Below are 25,119 nucleotides of genomic sequence, written 5' to 3'. Positions count from 1 at the left end.
ATATAAACACAAAAAAGGTTTGTTTTGTTAATCAAGACCATTCCAGGTATTGTGTCAAGCTGTTGGTTTGATAATTCAGGTCACTTTATTGCTATATAAAATACCCATAAACGTTGAGGTCTGAGAAAATAGACACGTAAGATCAATCATGCAGGCAATAGCTTCTAATTCAATAGAGTGAACACTAGCAATAATCTTCTGAGAGAAGTTGTGGTAAAATTATATCAACTAATATTGGAAACTAATGAAAACTACGTAGTTTTGAGTGGAACCCAAGTAATGAAAAGCACATTTATAGACGGTCATGTAGCTATGCACATTGTTTACTCCAATATGTCTGATAAGATTTTAATCCATGCGAATGTTTAGTGTAATTATTGCACCATATAATGAAATATCAATCAACTTCCAATAAGCACCTATTTTTCAACATGGAACATCTCTGATTTAAGACAAGCCTTGTACAATAAAATTGCATAATACAAAACATAGGTAGTGTTAATAGTTTCATAGATATGATAATAGTTTTGAAATATAATTATTGGAAAGTGGATGAATGTTGTTAAATCTAACATCACCAGTAATTTTATGTTTGTGTGAATGTGCTACATAGTAACTATTATTTTTGATCATCCATTTCTAATGAGAATCAACATGACATTGGAAATTTTATTGGATTTAGTGTGAAAAAGAATAAAATGCCTCCTCTTTTTCAAATTGATTGGACATGATATCAGAAATTTAGAAGTGACATGAAACTGTAGATTGGCATTCATTGATAATATAAGATTAAATAGTACTTCAAGAATTATCAAATCAACTAGAAGTGATAATAGTTATTAGTAGCAAAGAAAAACCTTATGATATAGAAGTGTGACTATAGTTTTGAATCATTTTTCACGTTACGGTAGTTCAAAGAATATATGAATATTTTTGCAAACCTTTAGGTTTAGGATTTGGAGCATAATATGTAGGCCTCATGAATTCTTCCAATGAAGAGAGGATCACTTTTCAGGAGGTAATTAAGAGCTTGTAGAAGTTGATCCTGCGAGAGAGGTTCCATTGGACTGGCCGACTCTGGCTGAGCCCCAGCATCCTTCTTCGTTTTAGTCAGTCTTGTAAGCATCGTGGGAGTCATCAGTGTGCCATCGGATATTTGCAGAGCAGGCTCTCTTGCGTTAAATAAGGGCTGATCTTCCATTGTTGGAATCGTCGGAAGAAATCTGTTCAGACGTGATTTAAGTTTGTTGTATTCAGGAAATGCTGAATGGTCCACTGAAGACGAAATTGTATCGGAGAGACACATAGAATCAAAACTTTTTCGAGTTTCCTGGACGTTCACTGTAGGCTCTGATGCAGTTTTGATACGAGGATCCTCGGTCTTCAAATTCTGATGTTTTGGAAGATCAAAAAATGAAGGTAGCAGCTGTTGAGGAATAGCCGACTTGTGATTTTTCTCGACAAATTGTAGGTGTTCATGCACACATTCGGATAGCTCTTGCTGGGTTTTGAAACGCGTTGAAGTGATTGCTTCCTGAAATGTGTTGAACTCAGTGAGTTCATCCAGTTCCGACAACGGTCTCATTCCATGAGGAGGCATTGATTTCTGTTGCAGTCCTGTAATCGGTTCTTGGAGCGGTCTCATTGCAAGAGGAGGCATTGGTTTCTGTTGAAGTCCTGTAATCGGTTCTTGGAGCGGTCTCATTGCAAGAGGAGGCATTGGTTTCTGATGTAGTCCTGTGATCGGTTCTTGGACCGGTCTCATTGCAAGAGGAAGCATTGGTTTCTGTTGTAGTCCTGTTATCGGTTCTTGACGCGGTCTCATTGCAAGAGGAGGCATTGGGTTTGGTTGTGCATTCATTGGTCCATGCAGCGGACCCATTCCATGAGAAGGTATTGCTTTCGGTTGAGTGGATATAAGCTTAGGTTCAGACAAAGCTCCCATTCCGTGAGGAGGAATTGGAGGTTGGGGACCAACGGCGCCCATGAAATCTGGTATCTGAGGTTGCTGGCCATTACGGAAATGTGTTCCTTGCGATGCCTTGAAGAAAAACTCCTTGACACTTTTCGGCGTATCATCATCTGCATTTGCATCTTCATTCGTCTTTGAGCTGTTATACATTTCTTGAGCCTTCCTGGTCAATAAAGCTGTTTTATCTTTATCGGTAATTTTTGATTTGTTATACTGTTCATCAATCCTAGTCATCATCGAAAGTGGATCTTCAGGAGCAGTTGCACCTTTCTGCTTAGGATCGTCACAGGCTGTTGTAAGATTTTTGAGGGCCTGGTGTATTTTACAGCATTCAATCTTTTCTTGGAAAATAAAGCAATAAATTTTACCTTCTAATGTTTTGTATAGAATATTTGGACATTCCATATGTATTTCCACTCCTGGAACTATCGGCTCAATAAAATTTACCTTAGGTTTGTGCAATTTGTTCACAATAAGTATGTTGTGCGGGTTTTCAGCTTTCCTACGGTAAACAAACATAGCACCTTCTGCAGAGGTTTTTTCCCAAACGTTTTTCGAAACGTCGAAACTGTAGAGAGCTGCTTGACCGGCGTATTGGAAAAGTTCTTCATAGAAAGAGTCGAAGTGTCTGAGGAATTCAATATACATACTGGTATCAGTTTTATACAAATCGGGTTGATACATATTGGTTTAGAAAAATGTGAATCCCAAACAATTATGCTAAATTCTGCACAAAACACAAACGACACAATCACCACGCTATAACAATACCATCCGCCATTGAGTTTCGATAATAAAATGGAACACAACGTGCTCTGCTCACCAAATAGTTCTATACTATTCTTCGTCGTTTGTCAGTCAGTTTAAACAAAATAATTGCATTATCAGTTCTCATGAAATATTGAATCGATTGATTGATAATTAGTCAATTAATTTGATAAATTATTTAAAAATATTCTTCCAAAGATAGATCAATGTGATTTTATAACGAAAAGATAAGAGCCAAGTAGGAACGGCTACCGTACAGAAAACTCAATGATCATGAAGTGACTACACAATTTCCCGTCTATGATGTGGTAGAGATAATAATATACTCGAATACACAGTTGCGTACAGAGCTACACTAAGATTCACGTTGTAAAGTCAAAATCTGATATTGATACAGTGACGTAGTTTTTGCTCAATTCTCACTACCTCGACTCAAATCGTGCGACTCCAGTCGAGGATACTCTAGGCTCTCGACCTTACGACTATCTTGCTTGTTGTCACTACTTAATTTCTAACCTCACTCTATTGGTTTATTGAAAATAACTCCAAGAAAAAAGGGGTTAATATTGCAAACTAAAAAGAAGAAAATACATAATTTATACAACTCTAAACAAAAAGATAAAATGATTTTTCGACTTTGTAATTATCAAATTGTTAAATAAATTCTGTAACATATTTAAAGATAATTATTATGAATATATTGTCTTATCTTTATCTAATAATTCTTTTTTTGTATTATTAAAAATCATAAAACAAAAAAGAAGCATCAAGGTAAATTTTATTCTACTCTGTGCTTCAACCATGAAGCCTTCAAAGTTCAAATTCTCACCTCACTTTATTATTATTATTATTTATTATTTTACAAAGGCGACTTTCTAGAAGTATTTTAAGCCTAGGTGGTGATGATGGGATGAATGATAATACAATGAAGGTAGAGTTATGAATGAATAAAAAATGATAGGTTATGCTATCAACTTAAATTGATTTGAGTCCACTTTTCAGTCCAGAAATAGATTAACTAAAAATGTTGAATTTGATTTGATTAAAAACCGAATATAGTAGGATGATTACATTCAATAAACTCTAAGAACTTGAAAATATTGAGTTATTAGAAACAATTTTGAACCAGAAATAAAACACGAGCTAATTCACTGAAAGCACAGCTGTTATTGAATGGTGTATTAAAAATTAATGGCATTACGCAACTCAAGTTGCTTCTTGACCAACATGTCGAGTCGCCGCAGTCTCACAGTCGTGAGGTTGCAGAGACTAGAATCGACTGGTCTGAGTGTCTCCATTTGGAAACACATGCTCTCGACAAGAGTCGAGTCTCTTCTCGACCTGAGTTGCATAAGTGTGAGTTGAGCCTTGGTGTCACCATTTGAAAACACATGCTGCGTTATGAAGGGGCTGGAGTTGCAGTCTCCTCTCGACTTGAGTTGCATAAGTGTGAGTTGTGCCTTACACCTCCATTGAATCGGTCTAGAGCCCTGATTAATATATCTCTCAACCTAACCCACCCTAGCTTACCTAACCTACCATACTATATCTGACCTGGACCCTGACTGATTATTCATGAAGAAATGAGGAGTTCATCTCTTGATGAACAGCGTTAAACATCAAAGTTAAGTAGTGACAATGAGCAAGATAGTTGTAAGGTCGAGAAAATAGATTATTCTTGACTGGAGTCCTACGATTTTAGTCGAGGTAGTAAGATTAGCCTCAAGTAGTATTCACATCAACTTGGCAGCTCTGCAGAGTCTGTGGATGAATGGATGGAAAGAGATCTGTCACCGGCTTAAGCAATGCAGGTATTCACATCGCCCTCTGCATATCTGCTGATATCTGCCAGTCGATGTTTTCAAGAAAATTCTGCTGGCATGCAAATGTTTTCGAAACGCTCTGGGAGCGATTTTCTCCAGGCATCCAAACAGACGCTTTCGATAAAGTTCTCTCATCAAAAACCTAAATCGTGTAAAAATGGAGATAGAAAAATTCTAATTTCAGATTCGGATTCAGCGCCTTGAAATTAATAATTTGGCTAGCGTTTGCTTAAAAAAATGAAAAATGATGAATCGGCAGAGATCTTGAAGAAACGCCTTCTAAACATTACTACAATTGAGAACAGAGCAAAAAGCTCTGTCGGCCCACAGATGTTTTTTGATGTGAATACAAACTCTGCGGACGCTCAGATATTTGTGCTCTGTTGCTCTGCCACTCTACAGATAAAAATAGGTTGGTGTGGATAGACCTTTAGCCTTAATCTAAGATTACCCAACTATAGATCAATGGCTTAGTTACAATGAAGCAATACCTCAAAGGTCCCCGAAAGATTTTTTCAGATTTAAAAAAATAAGCCAATCTCAAAGGTCCTCTATGAAACAGTGGCTTATTAGTTACAATGAAGCAATGCCACAAAGGTCCCCGAAGGATTTTTTTCAGATTTAAAAAAAATAAGCCAATCTCAAAGGTCCTCTATGAAACTGTGATAGATGAAGTACCTATCTGAGTCTGGTAATTAATATGAGGTAAAAAATTTCATAATGAAGGAAACATTTTTTCTCCCAATTCATCATCTGTTTTACAGTTCCAAACATTGTTTGTCCCTGAATGAATCAATACAATATCGAATATACATCCTCAAATTCTGAGAGCTTTCTTGTCATTGTTGCAATATTGATTCCAGGGTACTTATAACTCAAAAATATAGAATTAGGATATACAGCTTCCAAATGGCAATAGGTTAATAATATTTGAAATGTGTTGATAATATTGTATAATAAACACAAAAACAAAAAGTTGAAATACTCGCACTTTCATCAGATTTCACACTTACACAAATGACACCCTCTTATACTATAGGGACATTAAATAAGTTTGATTCTCACACGAACAAACAGTGACATTGAACGTGAACTGAACGGTGAAAATATTCTTTCATGAGTTCAAGTGGAACAATTTCCATCTTCCACTCATCCGATGCAGTGCTGACAGTGCAGTGACTATTAAGCACTGTAGCACCAACAAACCGTCTGTGAAGTTATACTTGTGCTTTAGGGGTTGTGGGTTGACTGGAAATAATTTGAATTCTATTATTATATGACTCACTAACTTTTAATCAAATAACCAATCAACACAAAAACTGATTCCAAATAATGGATCATCTCTTGATGAACAGCGTTAAACATCAAAGTTAAGTAGTGACAATGAGCAAGATAGTTGTAAGGTAGAGAAAATAGATTATTCTTGACTGGAGTCCTACGATTTTAGTCGAGGTAGTAAGATTAGCCTCAAGTAGTATTCACATCAAACTTGGCAGCTCTGCAGAGTCTGTGGATGAATGGATGGAAAAAGATCTGTCACCGGCTTAAGCAATGCAGGTATTCACATCGCCCTCTGCATATCTGCCGATATCTGCCAGTCGATGTTTTCAAGAAAATTCTGCTGGCATGCAAATGTTTTCGAAACGCTCTGGGAGCGATTTTCTCCAGGCATCCAAACAGACGCTTTCGATAAAGTTCTCTCATCAAAAACCTAAATCGTGTAAAAATGGAGATAGAAAAATTCTAATTTCAGATTCGGATTCAGCGCCTTGAAATTAATAATTTGGCTAGCGTTTGCTTAAAAAAATGAAAAATGATGAATCGGCAGAGATCTTGAAGAAACGCCTTCTAAACATTACTACAATTGAGAACAGAGCAAAAAGCTCTGTCGGCCCACAGATGTTTTTTGATGTGAATACAAACTCTGCGGACGCTCAGATATTTGTGCTCTGTTGCTCTGCCACTCTACAGATAAAAATAGGTTAATGTGGATAGACCTTTAGCCTTAATCTAAGATTACCCAACTATAGATCAGTGGTTAGTTACAATGAAGCAATACCTCAAAGGTCCCCGAATGATTTTTTTCAGATTTAAAAAAATAAGCCAATCTCAAAGGTCCTCTATGAAACAGTGGCTTATTAGTTACAATGAAGCAATGCCACAAAGGTCCCCGAAGGATTTTTTTCAGATTTAAAAAAAATAAGCCAATCTCAAAGGTCCTATATGAAACTGTGATAGATGAAGTACCTATCTGAGTCTGGTAATTAATATGAGGTAAAAAATTTCATAATGAAGGAAACATTTTTTCTCCCAATTCATCATCTGTTTTACAGTTCCAAACATTGTTTGTCCCTGAATGAATCAATACAATATCGAATATACATCCTCAAATTCTGAGAGCTTTCTTGTCATTGTTGCAATATTGATTCCAGGGTACTTATAACTCAAAAATATAGAATTAGGATATACAGCTTCCAAATGGCAATAGGTTAATAATATTTGAAATGTGTTGATAATATTGTATAATAAACACAAAAACAAAAAGTTGAAATACTCGCACTTTCATCAGATTTCACACTTACACAAATGACACCCTCTTAAACTATAGGGACATTAAATAAGTTTGATTCTCACACGAACAAACAGTGACATTGAACGTGAACTGAACGGTGAAAATATTCTTTCATGAGTTCAAGTGGAACAATTTCCATCTTCCACTCATCCGATGCAGTGCTGACAGTGCAGTGACTATTAAGCACTGTAGCACCAACAAACCGTCTGTGAAGTTATACTTGTGCTTTAGGGGTTGTGGGTTGACTGGAAATAATTTGAATTCTATTATTATATGACTCACTAACTTTTAATCAAATAACCAATCAACACAAAAACTGATTCCAAATAATGGATCAGCTCTTGAAAACAGTGAAGGCTGAAAGCACTGTTGAGTGTGGCTGCCAAAGATCAGTAGAGCACATTTCACGTATGGTCACTGCAGTCATGGTACTCACGTGTGAGAATCCTCCTGTATGTCTGGGGCTGGGCACTAAACTGATGTCTGAGATTATTGAATACAGTGCATTGAACCGAATTGCTTCGATCCCACACAGACACCACTAGTGTCCTAGTGTAATAAAGTCAGGCTGCACTATAGCGAGGAGGCTAAATCCTATTCATCTCAATTGGATGTTTAAAGGAGAAATGCAAACTATCTATGAAGCAATGCACTCAATAATGGGAAAGGAGAAGTAGAGTTTTCTATATTTTTTATATGGAAGATTGTTACATAATCTATATTCAATTCCCAATGAAATGAATAGAAATTCATGCATATTACTATAGTGAGGTCCACGTTATAATGGCAGCGTTTGATTAGCAATTGTATTACTATCCTTGTCTATCATTCAACAAAGCGGATAGCTCCTTCTCTTTCTCGCTTTGCTCTGTTGCCAGATCGTTTTTTAAAAATGTAGAAATATAATTAATTAACAAAATATTTGATCTTGATTATGAATATCCATTATGAGATCATTGAAAATATAATTTCTTGGTTGATAAAATATATTTGATTATTTTAAACGAGAATGAACAGTTAATTACATCAATAAACCGGTATTAGTTACCCTCCATAGAAGGCATGGACAAGACAGAGGATCAGCAAAATTGTTCTTCTTACTTTATCCACTGTCATTATAACGTGAACTTCACTATAGAATATACAAATAAATAACTTCCCAATTATCAAGGATTAATAAAACAACATCCAATTAAACCAAAATTCTGAATACTTTGTATATACTTCTGACAATCTGCGATGAGAGGAGCACATCAATAATGTTGTCAAGAGACGAAATAAAGTGTTGATGCCTTTCACGCCGCCCACAGAAAATAATGGACATTCAAGTGTCAATAATTGTAATCTTGGGGCATTGTACAGAGACGTGAAGAGTATTCTTAGGTACAACAAATAAATGGTGCACAGTATAGGCCTATTGAACATTATAGATCAATATTCAAGAGGTTACAAATATTAAATTTGACTGCAACTTGCATCCTGGAGTCGGTGACTATGATACTGAGATATCCTGAATATTTTGAGAGGAACTCTAGCATTCATCAGCACTATACTAGGCAGTTAGGGAACGTACACATGCTAGCCTTGTCCAGTACTGAGAACTTCGCCAGCAGGGTTCACAACAAATTAACCACTCCCCTTTGATTCACGCATACAAGAACTCATACAAATAGGAGTTGCCATCCTAATCAGATACATAATACATCCTTGATTAACAGAACAAAAAAACAAAACACGCATGTGATCTTTAAGACAACATTGAAGAGTCAGCTATTTGAGAAGGCTTACTACTCCATGACGGAATTTCGGGAGGATGTCTGACCTCCACATGAATCAGATAACACAAATGACTACCGAGGCTTCTATAGGAATTACTACAAGTATATAAGAACATGAGTTGGAAGCGGTTCGACTCAGTGTTTGTGCTAATAATGAGCTATTGCTTGGATAAGTTAAGGCTGTGCAAAGACTAAAAATAAACTTTCTACTCGTGATATTTTTCAAAGTTTTTCTATTTGTATATCATTAAGCTATCAAAATGAAAAAAATTTCTCAGGAAAACATTTTTTTCCGATCATTACTTTTTGAGATATGAGCGCCTAAAGTTTAAATTTTTGGGACAGAACATTTCAAATTAGGTAAGATCCATGAAATTTAGAGAATGGATTCTCCATGGTATTGTTAACTTTTAGTTGAGTTATTTTTGGTAAATTGAATAACTTTTCAAAAATTGATATTTCAGAAAATTTTTGTTTCACTAGATCAACAATTCCATGAAGAATCCATCCTCTAAATCTCATGGATTTATATCTTACTGAATTTGAAATGTTCTGTCCCAAAAATTCAAACTTCAGGCGCTCATATCTCAAAAAGTAATGATCGAAAAAAAATGTTTTCCTGAGGAACCTTTTCATTTTGATAGCTTGATGATATACAAATCGAAAAGCATAGAAAAATATCACGAGTAGAAAGTTTATTTTTAGTCTTTGCACAGCCTTAAGAATCATGCACCTGTTGAAAGAGTGACCACTTGACCACTCCTCTGAATATGATGAATATGATTCATGAGTTGGAAAATCACTTCCCAGTGGTTCAGAACCCACCTAAAACTGTAGGTTCACCCATTTCTAATAATCATCCACCTCAATACTCACGCACAAGCCTGAAGGTACTCGTATGTCAAAAAGGTGTGGAGAAAGATGTGGGGTGATAAGAATGCGAGTAGGAGCAAACACATTGTCTCTTATGAGAAAGTGTATGACAAGAAGGTATGGGTGTGGGTGTTTAGGCCTAAACAGGTATTGAAAAGCTGCTTTTGAAATTCAAAATTTCATATTGCTGGATGACTACTAATCGAGATGACGTTTTCCTCATTGGCCCATTCAAGACCACTTCACCCACAGACACTCGTACTCAAGCACTACACTGACCGTCGCGGTCACACTTATAATTACAGCCTTTGTCTCTATAGTCTGTATCTGGTGTGTTGGTGGAAATGTATCATGAGGGAACTTTCACGTATTCCACACCTTCACATATTCCATTAATGACATCTTCACCTCTTTGTTATATGCGTACCTTAAGGCTCATGTGGGCATCACCCTTATCAAAAAAAAGGTATGGTAAGTATTCACACCTTTAATAAAAAAATCTCTGGCGTATGCGTTGAGGTAGCAGCTGATAGGAAACCTTAATTTACTGAAATTGCACAGATACTTGATTGCATGCATTTTGAGAGTATGATACATTCAACATACCTTTGAGTGACTACACCAACTCGATTTCCAAGCCTTAATCCAGGCCTCTCCCCACAAAACTTTGAAATAGATTGTATCAGTCCAAATAAATTTTTTGATGTCATTTTTGAGGAGCTTTGAATAATGGGTACCGGTAGCGCCTATGATACCGTACAGTGAGAATATGTGTATCAACTAAACGTAGCCTACATACAAAACACTCACTCCCTTTATTTCATTGGAAACTGAAAATTTGAAAAAGAATAAACAATTCTGAGGTTGAAGCATTACAATATGGAAAGTGGAAGGCTTGAGACAATGCTGTATCTTTGGATTTAGAATTCGAATTCCCAGCCCATTGTTGCCAGCCTGGATAAATATTAAGCTTATTTATTTGATTGATTGTAGTGAAATGATTCCCCTGCTGCCGTAAGTACCAATTCTGTAATGCCTTTTATGTTTGCGGAATATCTGACAGTACAAATTAAAAGTAGGCCTATCAATGTGTTTAGTAGTTTTCATAGTTTTGTTGATGTATTAATTGACGACTGGACAGCAGCAAACTCACTATGAATCAACAAAGAAAAAACTCAGATGTTGGAGTTTGGTTTCAATTCTAACAGAAATAGTTCCAGATTTTTAGGCATAGTTATTCAAAATAATCTTAAGTGGGAGTCACATATAAATTTGTTGCATGGCAGGCTGTCAAGAGGTATATTTCTACTTAATCGTTTGAAATTTATTGTCAATTCTTATGTGTTAAAAACTGTTTATTTTGCTCATGTGCATAGTCATTTAGCTTATGGTATTAATACTTGGGGAAATGATAGTAATGTTACAAAACTGATTGTTTTGCAAAAGCGAGCCGTTAAAATTATTGCTGGTGTTCCTAGTCGGTCTCATTGAAAACCATTCTTCAAGCATTATAAAATTTTGCCAATTCATGTTTTTTATGCGCTGGAATGTTTGTTATACATTAAGAAAAGCTTAGCCTGTCTTGCTTTGAATAGCTCTGTTCATAGCCATCATACAAGAAATGCTTTTCAATGTTTGATTCCATTACGAACTGCTTGTTAAATAATCACTTTTGAACAATTAATTACGACATAGCAGTCAGGTATTTATGAATAAATGCTTCTTCACTCAGACTGAATCAGTGTAATTATTCCTATACATTGAACTGTTTTATTGAATTTGGTACAAGACTTTATAATATTACCTGCCAGATAGTCTCAAGGTTGACGATTTTGAATGTTTTAAAAGTAAAAAAAACTTATCTTATTGAAAAATGTCCTTATAACAGGAATGAATTATTTTAAAATATGTGATGTAAAATGACTTTTATGGATATATTATATTTTATTATGTTGATCTCATATTATATGTATTGTTCTCATATTTTTATACTTTGTATTTTATGATTTTGTTATACATTGTATCGATGATCACAACAATAAAAGAAATTTGAATTTGAATTGATGTCTTGTTTCTTCAAAGTTCAATATGATGATTAATGTTTATGAAGCAATCGATGTAATATCTAGGAGTGTATAATTATGATGTCCTGGTCCTGATCTTTATAGACTGAGACGTTTTGTACTGGAGAGCCAGCAACGATTCACAAAGTCATGAAAAATGCTGTTAATGATCAAGTTTCCTAATAGTATCAAGATAAAATTTAATTAATGCGATTACGAAATTTATGTACTCAAGGGAGGCTTGAGACAATAATTATTGGTTTAGGGAGGTTTGAGACACAGACTCCCTTTGGTTTTGCCTACTGTCTCAAACACCCCTCCAATGTTTCCTATCAATGAATTGATTAATATTACTCCTTTCCTAATATTAATATTTTATTTGAAAATGTTGTATGCAGAACAGCTGGAATTCGAGTTTTTTAATCCCTTTCAATAAGTATCTCAGTTTTGATGGAAATTCAGTATTTTTTGTAATCTCAATAATTATTAGTGCCTCAAAAGCCTCCCCTACCAGGGAAGCCTCGAGACAAAAAATATGAGGATGGTGTTGGTGAGTATTGAATGAAATAGATATTAAAGTCACGTGGCCGTTTGCAGGGCTAGCATGATTTTTCAGTGAGCACTTTCGGGACGGGTATCGCAGCTGACCTTGACTTTTCTGAGCACAAATTGAGATCAGCTGTTTTTATTTACACTGTTGGTAATAAATGGTATCTTTCTAACCTAGCAGAACCTGTCCAGGAATAGTAGGGTTTCTCATTCTGTGCAGTGTAGCGAAAAGAATATACAATTTCCGATAACAGACAGGATATGCATAGATGATACTCAAAGGTTCAGTGGATAAAATCCAATAGATGAACAGTTGAATTTTAAAATTAAGAATAGTTCATGGCATAAAATATGAAAAATGTTTCAAGCCTCCCACTTTTCCACTAAATCAAATTGAATTATAAAAGAAGCATTTTGACATCATACTAAACTTCAGTAGAAAATCATTAATGAGAGATAAATGATTTCGTTGTGAAAATAGTGAAAATTTATCAAGAATAACCTAACCTCAAAATATTCGAACTGTCTACTTCGTACATAATCAAAACCTAACATACAAACTAACGACCCGGTAACGGCAACGGTCAGCTGATTGCGATATGGATAACCTGATTCCAAATTACATAGTGAAATGAATGTACATTTATCTTAGTAGAAGGGAAGGTTGGGCTTCTGATTTCAAATGGTAAAATGTTGATGATTCGTAATGTCCAATCACAGTGCTCAGTAACCATCATCACAAAGAATCAGTAATTAATTCATAAAACAGATTAGATGGAAACGTTACCTACACATGCGTATTACGGTGCTGTGTTAGGATCAGATGACCAAGTGTTTATTTTTGAACTAACAGCTGATTACTTGATGGTTTACTGCAGACGACAGCTCCGAGTAACGTCACGCTTGCACAACAGTTTTTGTTTACTTTCTAACTTTTTGAAGTTACCAAAGTTTCGTGAAAGAACAAATTTAATAGGATTATGAAATATACGCGCTAAAATGTCATTTGTCATTTCTAAAAAGTCAAAATTGGTTATGAGTTACATGTGAGGTAAAAATGGTAGTTTGCAAAAGTTATGTAGCCGTTATCTCAGAAGCATGGACATTCTTGGAAGTAAGATACTTATTATCTTTATAATTTTGGATGCATGGATAGCTCACTGTCATCCGCGTTCGATCGATCAAGAAGGTAATATAATCTTCCAATCTATGAATAATATTTTAATAATTATTCTAAAAGGAGGTAAACCCATTAATGATAGGTTACCTCACTCATACGGTCCAATTTTTATAACAAAGTTTATATTTCTTTTTAAACCGAATATTCTAGCACACATTCTCAAACTGGCTATGGAACGCAAAGGTACATTGAAAAATAACAATACGGTACTCGTGACATCAAAATAGTAGGCTACAGCTGACAGTGATGAGTTGTATATTTTTGTTATCAAAGTGATAACCTCCATCATCAATGTGCTGCTACTGTAGGCCTACAGTCATTAGAACGCGGTCGAAATTTAGGCGATATTTGAATGCCTATGTATATACGTTCTGGGCCCACGGTGCAACTTTTCTAATACTACAATTTATTGTCGATGGTTGATATTAAATCAAATAGGTTGCCATCCAATTATTTGCTTTCTTTCATCTTGGTTTCAGTTTGAAACCATGCAACATCCTTCTATTCACTGTTGCAATTGTTTTGCAAAGTTCTGATATGGCGAATAGCACAGTTGCATCATATGTAATAATAATAATCGTGTCGTAATAATAATTATATTGTTTTATTTTAATTATAATTCTATAATCATTATTATTGTCGTACCTTTATTACTACTTTCAAATTTAAACCGGTTGCGCCGTGGGCGGCGCTTTGACACCAGTGGGTCATCAGGAACACTGGGACACCAGCCACGTAGTGACATTTAGGCTACACTAGTAAATTGTACAGAATTTGTTTTCTTTGTGTTTTTTAAAAACAAAAGCTACCTGTCTTTTCACATTGGCAATGTCAAAATATCCTTCAAACACCTATGATTATACCACCAGCGATTTGAAATTCACCAGCTATAGTCACCTTTTATTTTTATGATATTTATTAAATTCCTTCAATAGGCTTTTCACAAGTGAAAACCAGCCAAAATTTTCACTAATGCAATAGGTTGAGTACTAATGTTTTTTTTTCATAATGACTTCATAATGTAAATTCTGCATTTTTGAAAGTTACCTATCTAGTAACAAATGATTGAGGGTTGAGGAATATCATGACCCTATAAAAACATATGATGTTCCTAAAAGTAATAAGCTCGTTATTATGTTATAGTAGCAGCACCACGAGATAGCATTCAAAAGAATGTCCGACAGAGTCCATATGGCTAATTTCATTAATAGTTAATTCAGTCACCTGTTCCGTTCGTAGTCGAATTTTCAACTTGCGACTTTCGAGAAACGGGCCCCAGGTTACCTTATGTAATACAGGCCTTATTCTCATAACTAAAGTTTAACTTACTTGCTGTCTATGAGATGATTGTAATTTATCTATTTTTGTTACAGAATGTCGACAATTTTCTACTCCAAGACAGACTCAGGCCATGCCTCTTCTCCCCGATATATTTCCTTTTAGGTTGAAAACAGATCTGTGTACCAGATCAAACCCTTTAATTGTTGGGGGAACAACTGCTGAGCCTGGAGAATTCCCTCATATGGTAATTGAAAAGTAACTTATTCTATTCACCAACTACTTCGTTATCATCGAAAACCAATTCATGAACATTCTCAGTTTTCATAAAACCTGATAGCTTTGTCCTGTAATAATAGACAGATTCTTTTTATTGTATCAAATCAAACACATAAGGAGCAACCTGCTTTCTCCATCAATATCATAACCTACATAATTATACTACATTCTGGCATCAAGATATTTCATTTGCTAGAGTACAGGACTTGTATATCCAATTTTAATTACCATAAGTTTTGATTACCAATCTAAAGGTGCGTACAGACTTTCGCTCTGCTCCGCAATCGAACTTCACTCGAGCAGATTGATTGATAATCGACCGGGAAGCAAGAGTGGAACGCGAGAAGAGCTTACATCTCCCGTAACGTTCATGATCGGTGCGAGTGCGGAGCGATGGCGGAACGAGGGCGGAGCACCCTATCTGTACGCACCTTTACAGTTTATCTCTTTCTGGTTATTGATTCATCATAACTGGATAATAATTCAGTATCAATCATCAATATTGTACATCATTATTGGTGGAGAATTAAACATCAATCATTGATCTGAAGATTATCATCTTTGTTGGTAATTCAAGTTCACTTATATCTCTTCACATGCACTTTTTTCATCACAATTCATTTTAAATGCTTGTAATTTCATCTGAATGGGTGAAAAATTTTCAATTTTAATAAATTTACACTTGATTTAGAAATATGATACTTATTCAATCTTCATGCTATAATAAATGTAATGAAAATTTCCAACGCCAAATTTTTTTTATTGAGAAACCTCTATATCTTACACGAGGTTTCGAGATGATGTTTATATGGTATTATTGTAGGACATGGGTTTTGAACCCAATTATGGTTTAAGAAGAGACCCATGCTTGTTGTAAGAGGTAACTAAAAATACTAAAAGTAATCTTTAAAGTATTGGTATTTGTTAGACATTAGCCATTAAGCACATAAATAGTATATAAGTCTCCTCTGCAAAAGGATCTGAGCGAAGCTGTGCACCTACATACTATCTTCCAGTGTTCACTTGAGAATGACAATCTTTATTGACCAATAAGTATATAATATTATACAATAGGCTTTGTCACTTTGTGAGGGCGCAACACGCGACCCAGTCAAACATATTACAAATTAAGATTGCAAATCAATTACCAGTCCAGTTATTGATGTCAATAAAGACTAAAATACTCTTCATTTGAGTAAAACGCACTTTGCTTCAGCCAATAGGATATTGTTGGAATGAATCTTTTTGTTGGCAGGATCCTGATTGTGCGCGGAAATTTGTTAAACAATAAATATTACTGATACCTATGGCTTTTGTATTTGAAATGGTACTCCCGGAAAACGCAGTGGATGATTCAGATGTTTGTTTATTGTTTTTGAAGGGACGGATTCAAGGATCCAAAGGTTCAAAGAACCCCACACGTCAACCGAAGCTTATTGTGTTCCCAAGTAGTATGTTAGCTAGGTAAACCAATACCTATGTCCTTTACAAGATTTAGATGTTGGTAGAAAATTACTGTATATATAAAATTCAAATCACTTGTATTGTTGATTTAAAACTTGATAAAATATTGCCTAACTGTGAAAGATTTGTATTTGGGAACGTTGTTGTTACAGGCAGCGCTGGGATACCAGAGCGATGATGGTGAAATAGAATGGCTCTGTGGGGGATCATTGATCAGTAGTCGTTTTGTCATTACAGCTGCTCATTGTGTAAAATCTCGCAGGTTGGTTGAATATTCTATCTCAAATAACGTATCAAACTTAGATAATTCGAAATTCAAGTGATTGGAGCTATATTCACAAGCTCATGTTATTGAAGGATTGGTATTGAGGGAACTTATTATTAAATTAAACCTTTAAGCCTAGTAAATGTACTAGGATTACTACAGATTACGCAGCAATCTGTAATTACTATCATTACTACAGATTTAACGCAGCAACAAGAGTAGAGATCGAATTACTGGAACTTGTAGAAATGAAAATACAACATTCCAACTAGCAGTTTTTTGTGCCAGAGCTAGACCAATGTGCCGCAAAACAAGTGTTGTTGCGGTTTAGTATTTCGCTAAAAATAGTTATTAAGTTATTATCTATCTCTTTGTTGAGTTACTGGGAAGAATATTCTGAATATTCTTTCCAAAGAATGTACATTAGTATGTTCAAAGCTCCACTAATTTATGTAGATACAAAACAATATTATGTTACAGTAATTCTTAATTGCTTTTTTTTCATATGTACAGATCAATAATTATCATTATTGTTTATATTATGTAAATTCATTTAATTATTTTCTGCATTGTAAGCTAATAACCTAGTAGCCTATATATAATACACGAGGGAAACAATTTGAACAACCCACGAATTTGAACAATTTTATACTAAATTAGGAAATTGAAGAAGTTTTGGGCAATAGCCTGTTTTTTCCGATCTTTGTATTGTTTGTGCTAACCTTATAAATAAATAATATTATATAAGTGTATAATCCAGTATATATTGTAATGTGCAAACTAAAGCACAAAATCAATCAATCAATCTCTATTCTCTCGAATTCTAACTTTGTTATCAGTAAAGATTCAATGGTAAATAAGATTCTGATTTCGGATTTATATCCAGCGTCCCCAAATACTATATTTATTGGTCAGATTCCCGAAAGTACCCAAAAATACGAGTGTTTTGGTTACATGTAACATTTTTTATGATATACAAGGAGCTGGAGCTGTTTTTAAATTGGCATCTACGGTGTCATTGCACCCACTATTATGCAGTTTGAGCCCAAAATTGCAACAATAGACGACAAGTTTAAAAGTCGCTCAACAAGCTGGCACAGCTCGTCGTATTGTTATGATATTAAATTGCCAGAATGGAATCTATGCTTTAGTAACAATTTAGCATTCAGCTGTCTAAAGCCTGTCACTGGAGCTATATTTACACTTTATGGTATCGACATCTCTCTCTGAAGTTTAATGAATCTCTCTGCTCAAATTTATTCCATTGTTCTATAAACATCTTCTCATCCATTATAAATTGTCATGATTGTATGTATATTTTATCAAATTTATATAAATCCACTACTTCCATTTCGCAACTCGAGTCTACGCGTCTACGCAAAGGTGGGCCTATAGGAAATTTAACAATGGGCAAAGGTATAGGAAATTAGACAACAATGGGCACAGTTCGCTCTTTCCATAATGAATTGGAAAAAATCAAGTAGGCTTAAAAAATATTGTATTTCTATTTGTATTTAATATTTTTTTATTTGTTGTGTAATAAAGCAGATTTTGATTTGATTTTATTTCCACATACGATAAAACTTGGAACCTTGCCAAGTAGAATATGAAAGTTTACTAACTTTACGTGCCTAACTCGAGCCCTATCATTGTCTCACAGATCTATTTAGTTGGCTTCTTCTGGAATAGACATTTTGTTTTTCAATAATATTAGTGGGGTATTCAGTCCACTTGAGGGTGGAATCTCATATGATAATGACTAGATATAGATGTTCTTTGAAATAAATAAAAGAATATTCTGTTGAAAAATTAAATTTTCTTAATGTAATAATGTTAAAATTTCAGAGGTGCACCACAGTGGGTTCAAATGGGTATGGTGAGACTACAGAACACTACCGAGTATAATCGAAGAGTGGAAGCTACTTGGGTGTATTCAGATTACGATCCTCCTGCTGTTTACAATGACATAGCTCTTTTAAAATTGGAGCAAACCTTAGTTCCTATGTTAAACATACGACCTATTTGCCTCTCAGTACCTGAAGATTTAATCACCCCCGATTCGAAAGTCTTTGCTACAGGATGGGGCAGAACCGGATATGGTATGTGAATTAGTTCTATTTTATATTTCATTATGATTACATTTCTATTACTCTATACAGAGTGTCTGATAGGTCACTCCCTATTTTTATACAGCTATAATTTCTTTATTCATGAACCAATCTTGTTAGAACTATATTTGTTAGATAAAACACTCCTTGAGGTTGTGTTCAACATCAATTTTCATTTGTTTCCGTTTAAAAATGCCCCCTCTCTTGACTGTGGAAGAGCGAGCCGAAATAGCAGCTCGTTATGAGGTCTGTGGATCTGTGGTGCGAGTACAAAGGTGGTGGAGGGCTGAACGAGGGATCCATGCAACACTGGATGCAAAAACACAGATCTTTCTTGAGAATCGTTGCAACAGAGTAACGTGAAATACTACTTTCACGAGATCCTTGACGCAGTGATTTCTTAGGGCTCTTCATGAACATGTCACAAATGCTGTCAACATTCTCTGCTGTCCTTGACGTTGATGGTCTTCCTGATCGTCTTGCATCTGCGACATTCCATGTTGTTAGTAATTTGGAATGGAAATTTGTAACAGTTTTTGCATCCAGTTTTGCATGAATCCTTCGTTCAGCCCTCCACCATCTTTGTACTCGCACCACAGATCCTCAGACCTCATAACGAGCTACTATTTCGGCTCGTTCTTCCACAGTCAAGAGACTGTGTTAAACACAACCTCAAGGAGTTCTCTATCTAACAAATGTAGTTCTAACATAATTGGTTTATAAATAAAGAAATTATAGCTGTATAAAAATAGGGAGTGATTTATCAGACACCCGGTAGATCTTATCAGACTACCACACCTGGTAGATCTCTTATTAAACTTAATGGACTATTAGTGTTAAGGCTCTATAAAATCTCTAAAACATTATCAGGTTGAGGTAATTTCTACCATTATTCGTGTTTTTATCGTCAATACGAATAATGGTAGAAATTAACTAAACGTAATGTAATAATATTATTGCTAGGAAAAATATCATATTCAACAAGATCAAATTCTATTATTTTGACACTAATAAATTGACATAATTGGTCAAAAAGCTACGGCATAATAATACTAGTTTAGGTAATATTATACTGGTAACCCTAAATTGAATTTCCATTGAAAGTTGAAATAGTTTATACTACTAAGTCAAAACAAAGTGCAAGGTGGTGTAGTCAAATGGCACTATTCTATGTAGGTATTAAAATAAAATTCACAGAAAATATTTCCGAAATTCTCACCAACACGTATACAAAATTTTTGTTATTGGGACTGTTCACAATCCTAGAGACCTTGATGAAAGGCCACTCACTCCATTCGGTCAAAGTGACTGTCTGATGCGTGATGTCTTCGAATGGAATGATTGGCCTATATTTTTTTGAGGATGACAACGGCCACGCTGTTACAGTAACATCAGCTCGCTTAATTCAAATGCTAAATAACTTCCTACTTCCTGAACTTCAACGATTTCATGTGAATAACATATTATTGAAACTTATTTTCAACAACATAAAGTAAGTAGCCAGAGTATCAATTGACCTTATGAGAAATCTTTTTCCGAACCACTTGATCATTAGGAATGAGGAAATTCAGTGCCTTCTCGTACACACCATCTAAGCTAGTGTGATTTTTTATGTTGATTCTTTCAAGTCAACGATTTTTGAGACTGTCCAGCAACAATATGGGACTTAAAATGCGGGAAACACAATAAATTCGTGGAATAACACCAGAGGTGTTACGGCGTGTTAGTGAGAATTTCAGTATGAGACTTAAACAATATGTGCAAAATGATGGTCGCCACCTTACTACAGTAATATTTAAAAAGTAAGAATTTTCTGTATAAAACCATTATTTCCATTTGCGCTTTTACGATTTGTTAGAATACATTACCTGATAATATTTTCTGTAAATTTTATTTTAATACCTAAAATAGTGCCATTTGACTACCCAACCTTGTACATGCACACCTATTACTTTTGATATGTGAATTATCCAAGATGTTCTAAGGCCTATCTGTGTCCTCTTTGAGTAATGGATTGGTAATAATAAATTAATAATAACTGTTTTATGTAATTCTGTCCAATCAATTTTCATCACAGAATGATTAATAATAGCTGTTGTTTTAGGAGTAAGTTTGAGTTTCTTTTCAAGTTTCAAAATTTTCAATTATTAATACAGTATTTTTCAGTTATCAGTGATGTAGTGAAGTATTCTTATTTAATTTGGTTTTCAACTTTTCTGAATTATAAACTTCTATATAATAAATATTTTGAACTCATAACTAGACAAATATCATGAAATATAAACATAACCTATTTTTGGACAATTTCTATCTAAATTCGGGAAAGAAACAGTTTTGGGCTTTAAGTCTGTTGCTCCTTTCCCAATCATCCATTGTTGAGAATGATATTGTATCTATCAATAAATTAATAAATTGGTCCAGCTGAACTTAATTGAGAACCTTTCACAGGACTTGATTCCAGCCAGACGTTGTTGAAAGTGCCTCTGAAGATGGTGGATGATGAGAAGTGTAAAACCTACTATTCAGCAGACAGATTCTTGCCTGATGGAATCAGTGATCGACAATTCTGTGCCGGACCATATGATAATGACTCGCAAGATACCTGCCAGGTAAACTTACAAAAAATTACAAACTTATTCAAAATTATAAAAAAATTGAAATTTTGTATATTAAAATATACAGAAATTACAGTGAATCCTTGTCCATCCTGTATCCGTGATGGTTTCGAGAGAAAAATGAAAAAATGTTGCAGTAAGGCTCAACTCATACTACCTCGACTCAAATCGTACGACTCTAGTCTCTCGACCTTACGACATTTTTGCTCATTGTCACTACTTCAATTCCATGCTACTCTATTTTCTAACCTTACTTTATTAAAAATATAAAATCTAATTCGTCACTACTTAGCATGTAACACATTTTATAATTATTATGAATATATTGTCCTATCAGATTCTTTTTACTGTCTTCTAAAATGATAAAGCAACACTTTGATCAAAAATGCATGGTACGTACTAAATGCAACTCAAGTCGAGGCTACACCAACATGTCGAGTCAATCTCACAGTCGCGAGGTCGTGGAGACTAGAGTCGACTGGTCTGAGTGTCACCATTTGAAAACACATGCTGCGTCGAGAAGAGACTATAGTCACAGTATCGTCTCGACTTGAGTCGCGTAAGTGTGAGTTGAGCCTAAAAGTACAGCGAGATTTGCGATAGTCTGAACTATCAGACAGTTTTGGTCGTGAAAAAATTCTTAATGTAAATACAAACAGCTTGATATAAAAACGCATTGAGGGTACATTATGGAAAAATGAAGCCGATTACTATTCTCGAAGAATGTGTAAATATTATTGACTATTGACTATAGTGAGATTCAATACAAACAAGGAATTATTAGTCCTTATAAGAAACATTACTGCTCCCCATAGGATAGGTGCTGACAGTTTAAGTGAATTTCACTATGGAATAATGCAATATAATTTTTGAATATACATAATTATATTATAATACTAATTTGAACAGGTAACACGTTACAGATAGGTGAAAAACACTTAGAAACTTTCATTATTTTCCATTACATTACATTATTGTTGACTACATCTACAACGACCGTTGACAAAGGTTGGCAAAGCCACCGAAAAGTTCGGAAAAGTTTCAAGTGTTTTTCACCTACCTGTATCGTGTTACCTGTTCAAATTAATATTATAAAACTGTAAAGTGTTTTCTGTTATGTGCTACATAATATTATATTATAATATAATATACATTATATTATAATTACATTATGATGGACGAAAATAGTACAAATAACCTCATCTTTCACTGGCTTAGCACAGTTAATTTAAAAGTCAACTATCAATGTAAATTCAAGTAACAAGTGTAAATTACCTTTATAACAGTGCATGCAGTCAATGTTTTGAGCGATGAAAAATTACATTATTCATGTCACATTAATATAACTTATGGTTCGGAATTAACGGGTGTTTCATAAATATATGATGTGATGAAAAATAATAAATTAATTAAGCACGCAACCCAACGTTAAAGAAGATACATAGGTCTGAATTCTAGGTCCTCAAACTCCCAAGTTGGCAGGCAGTGTATTATGTAAACAGATAATAAAAACAATATAAAGACTTGTAGTACCCTTTTATTAAAAACTTTATAATATTATAAGTTTTTAATAAAAGGGTACTACAAATTTTTATATTGTTTTAATTAATTTGAATAAAGTAGCCCATATATATGGAGTGATTTTAAGCAAACAGTGTATTGAAGGTCAAATGCAAGTGTTAGTTGAAGAAAGCTACTCTCATTAGTAAATTTTTAGCTGCCGTTTTGTTACGTTGTTTCACAAATAGTTTTTACCAAGGATAAAAGCGTTTCTTTATTTAAGAGACTTAGTGCCGATTGCACAGCAGCCGGTAAAATTTTAACCGTGATTAATTCCACGAGAACCAATCAGAAAAGCCGTCTTTTCAAAAACTCATTCTCTGATTGGTTTTCGTGAAATTAATCACGGTTAAAATTTAACCGGCTGTTGTGCAACCGGGCCTTATATTGTGTTTAAATCCTACAAATCTGTGTAGAATAAGTTAGTTATTAAGTTTTATCTTACTGCAGTTACTAGTGTCAACAATAATCAGTCACAGTAGCTCAGTAGCTTTCGCAGATGAGGATAGCTTTCATTGAAGCTATCTTATCAGTGCGATGGAACAGTCAATTTTTCATGCTGTGCCTCTGATTTTTATTATGTTAACTGTCTGTGTTATTCATCTACTAGTGATAATTCTTTGTATACATTATTAATTAACTACCAAAATGAGTGCCTATGCTTGATGCAAGTCCTCCATGAATTGTTCACTCAAGGAGAAAGTGATATGAAGTTAAATTAATTTTTGTATAGTATCGCTCATCGAATTTCCATCTAGCTGTATAACCTCTTGTCAAAATTTGCAGTAGCAGAAGTCTTCGGGGTGATTTACAGCATTAAATGCTAATTACATTTTAATTGGGATTTTTAATAATAATTATTGATATGCAGTTAATGTAATTCAATTTTTAATGTTAAATGTGTTAGTGGAAGTAAAGAAGTAAGTGGTGCTGAACTTGAGTTCCCAAGTTTTATTTCTTGGTCAAGTAAGAACTGTGTATTGAAGCTTTGTTCATGTATTCATTTGACTTGTTTGCAAATAAGCTTGTGTCTACATCTCTACATCTAACTCGTGTGTTGAACACCCTCATTATAAGACAGTTGTTTAAGCTACTATTATGCACTTCTTACAATCTTCTAATATTTTATCTACCATTTTTCAACTAATATTCTATTTTCAGGGTGACTCTGGAGGTCCAGTCCAAGTTACAAGTAGGGATAATGAATGCATCCAGTTTTTAGTTGGAATCACTTCATTTGGCAAATACTGTGGAAGTGGAACTCCAGGAGTATACATGAAAATAGCACCATTTCTGCCGTGGATAAGGAATATTGTTTGGCCAACAGAACCGATTTGGCCATCACGATGAATCAAATTCAGCATGACATTTATAATTAGAATATTCTTATCTTTTCGTTGTTTATTTTTTGGCTTATATTCTTAATCTGCTATAAGAAAATATGATATAGGTGGCAGACTATTTAACTGACTACAATTATTACTATTATATTGTATATAAAATACCATTGTCTGTACAGCAATAAAATAATTACAACATACAGACTAAAGACTATCTAATTACCTTATATCATGGTACCGTAACTAATATAGCTTAATAATTTGATTGTATGATATGAGATGTTGTGGTATATTAAAACTCCATAATTGAAAGAATAAGACGTTGATGTTGTCAATACAACTTTAATTTATTCTAAAATTAATTCATCTTACAGAACCAGGTTTCATGAACTGAAGTTAAGCTGAAGATGTGGTAGGTGTTACCATGAAACCTGGTTCTGTAAGATGAATTAATTAAAGTGGTATTGACAACATCAACGTCTTATTCTTTCAATAATATAGCATTGTTATATTATAGGTCTACTTTGCCTATTACCAAAGTACTCACTAATCATTTACTTACAAAATGAAAATGAAATTTGCAAATGGAAGTTTCTTTTTTCAATTGAATAAATATATTATATCATGAATCA

At 34.4% G+C, this 25,119-nt stretch overlaps 2 protein-coding genes across 7 annotated transcripts in view; one reads left to right on the top strand and one right to left on the bottom strand.

Moving 5' to 3' along the window:
• LOC111057488 (methionine aminopeptidase 1D, mitochondrial) overlaps window positions 1–13,143 on the bottom strand; it is a 29,089-nt gene extending 15,946 nt beyond the window's left edge. The window contains exons 1-2 of one of the 6 annotated variants that reach the window (XM_039442432.1): window positions 13,040–13,143; window positions 10,393–10,616 (exon numbers count right to left, since the gene is read on the bottom strand). In XM_039442432.1, coding sequence (XP_039298366.1) covers window positions 10,393–10,496 — 104 coding nt within the window. In that variant the 5' untranslated portion in view covers window positions 10,497–10,616; window positions 13,040–13,143. Of the gene's footprint in view, window positions 1–941; window positions 2,805–10,392; window positions 10,617–12,572; window positions 12,933–13,039 lie in introns of those variants that run through there. The other 5 variants (XM_022344939.2, XM_022344928.2, XM_022344945.2 and 2 more) reach the window with 5 other exon arrangements.
• A 111-nt stretch (window positions 13,144–13,254) lies between these two features.
• Window positions 13,255–24,687, top strand: LOC111057654 (serine protease snake). The gene is made up of 6 exons (XM_022345106.2): window positions 13,255–13,587; window positions 14,952–15,103; window positions 16,752–16,861; window positions 18,710–18,963; window positions 21,421–21,581; window positions 24,309–24,687. The coding sequence occupies exons 1-6, from the start codon at window positions 13,497–13,499 to the stop codon at window positions 24,495–24,497; spliced, it is 957 nt and encodes a 318-aa protein (XP_022200798.2). The 5' UTR covers window positions 13,255–13,496; the 3' UTR covers window positions 24,498–24,687.
• The last annotated feature ends 432 nt before the right edge of the window (window positions 24,688–25,119 follow it).

The sequence above is a fragment of the Nilaparvata lugens genome, chromosome X (assembly GCF_014356525.2).
Source record: "Nilaparvata lugens isolate BPH chromosome X, ASM1435652v1, whole genome shotgun sequence".
In the NCBI taxonomy this organism is placed as follows: domain Eukaryota; kingdom Metazoa; phylum Arthropoda; class Insecta; order Hemiptera; family Delphacidae; genus Nilaparvata; species Nilaparvata lugens.
Note: the sequence above shows the minus strand (reverse complement) of the source record. Positions and strands in the feature narration are given on the sequence as shown.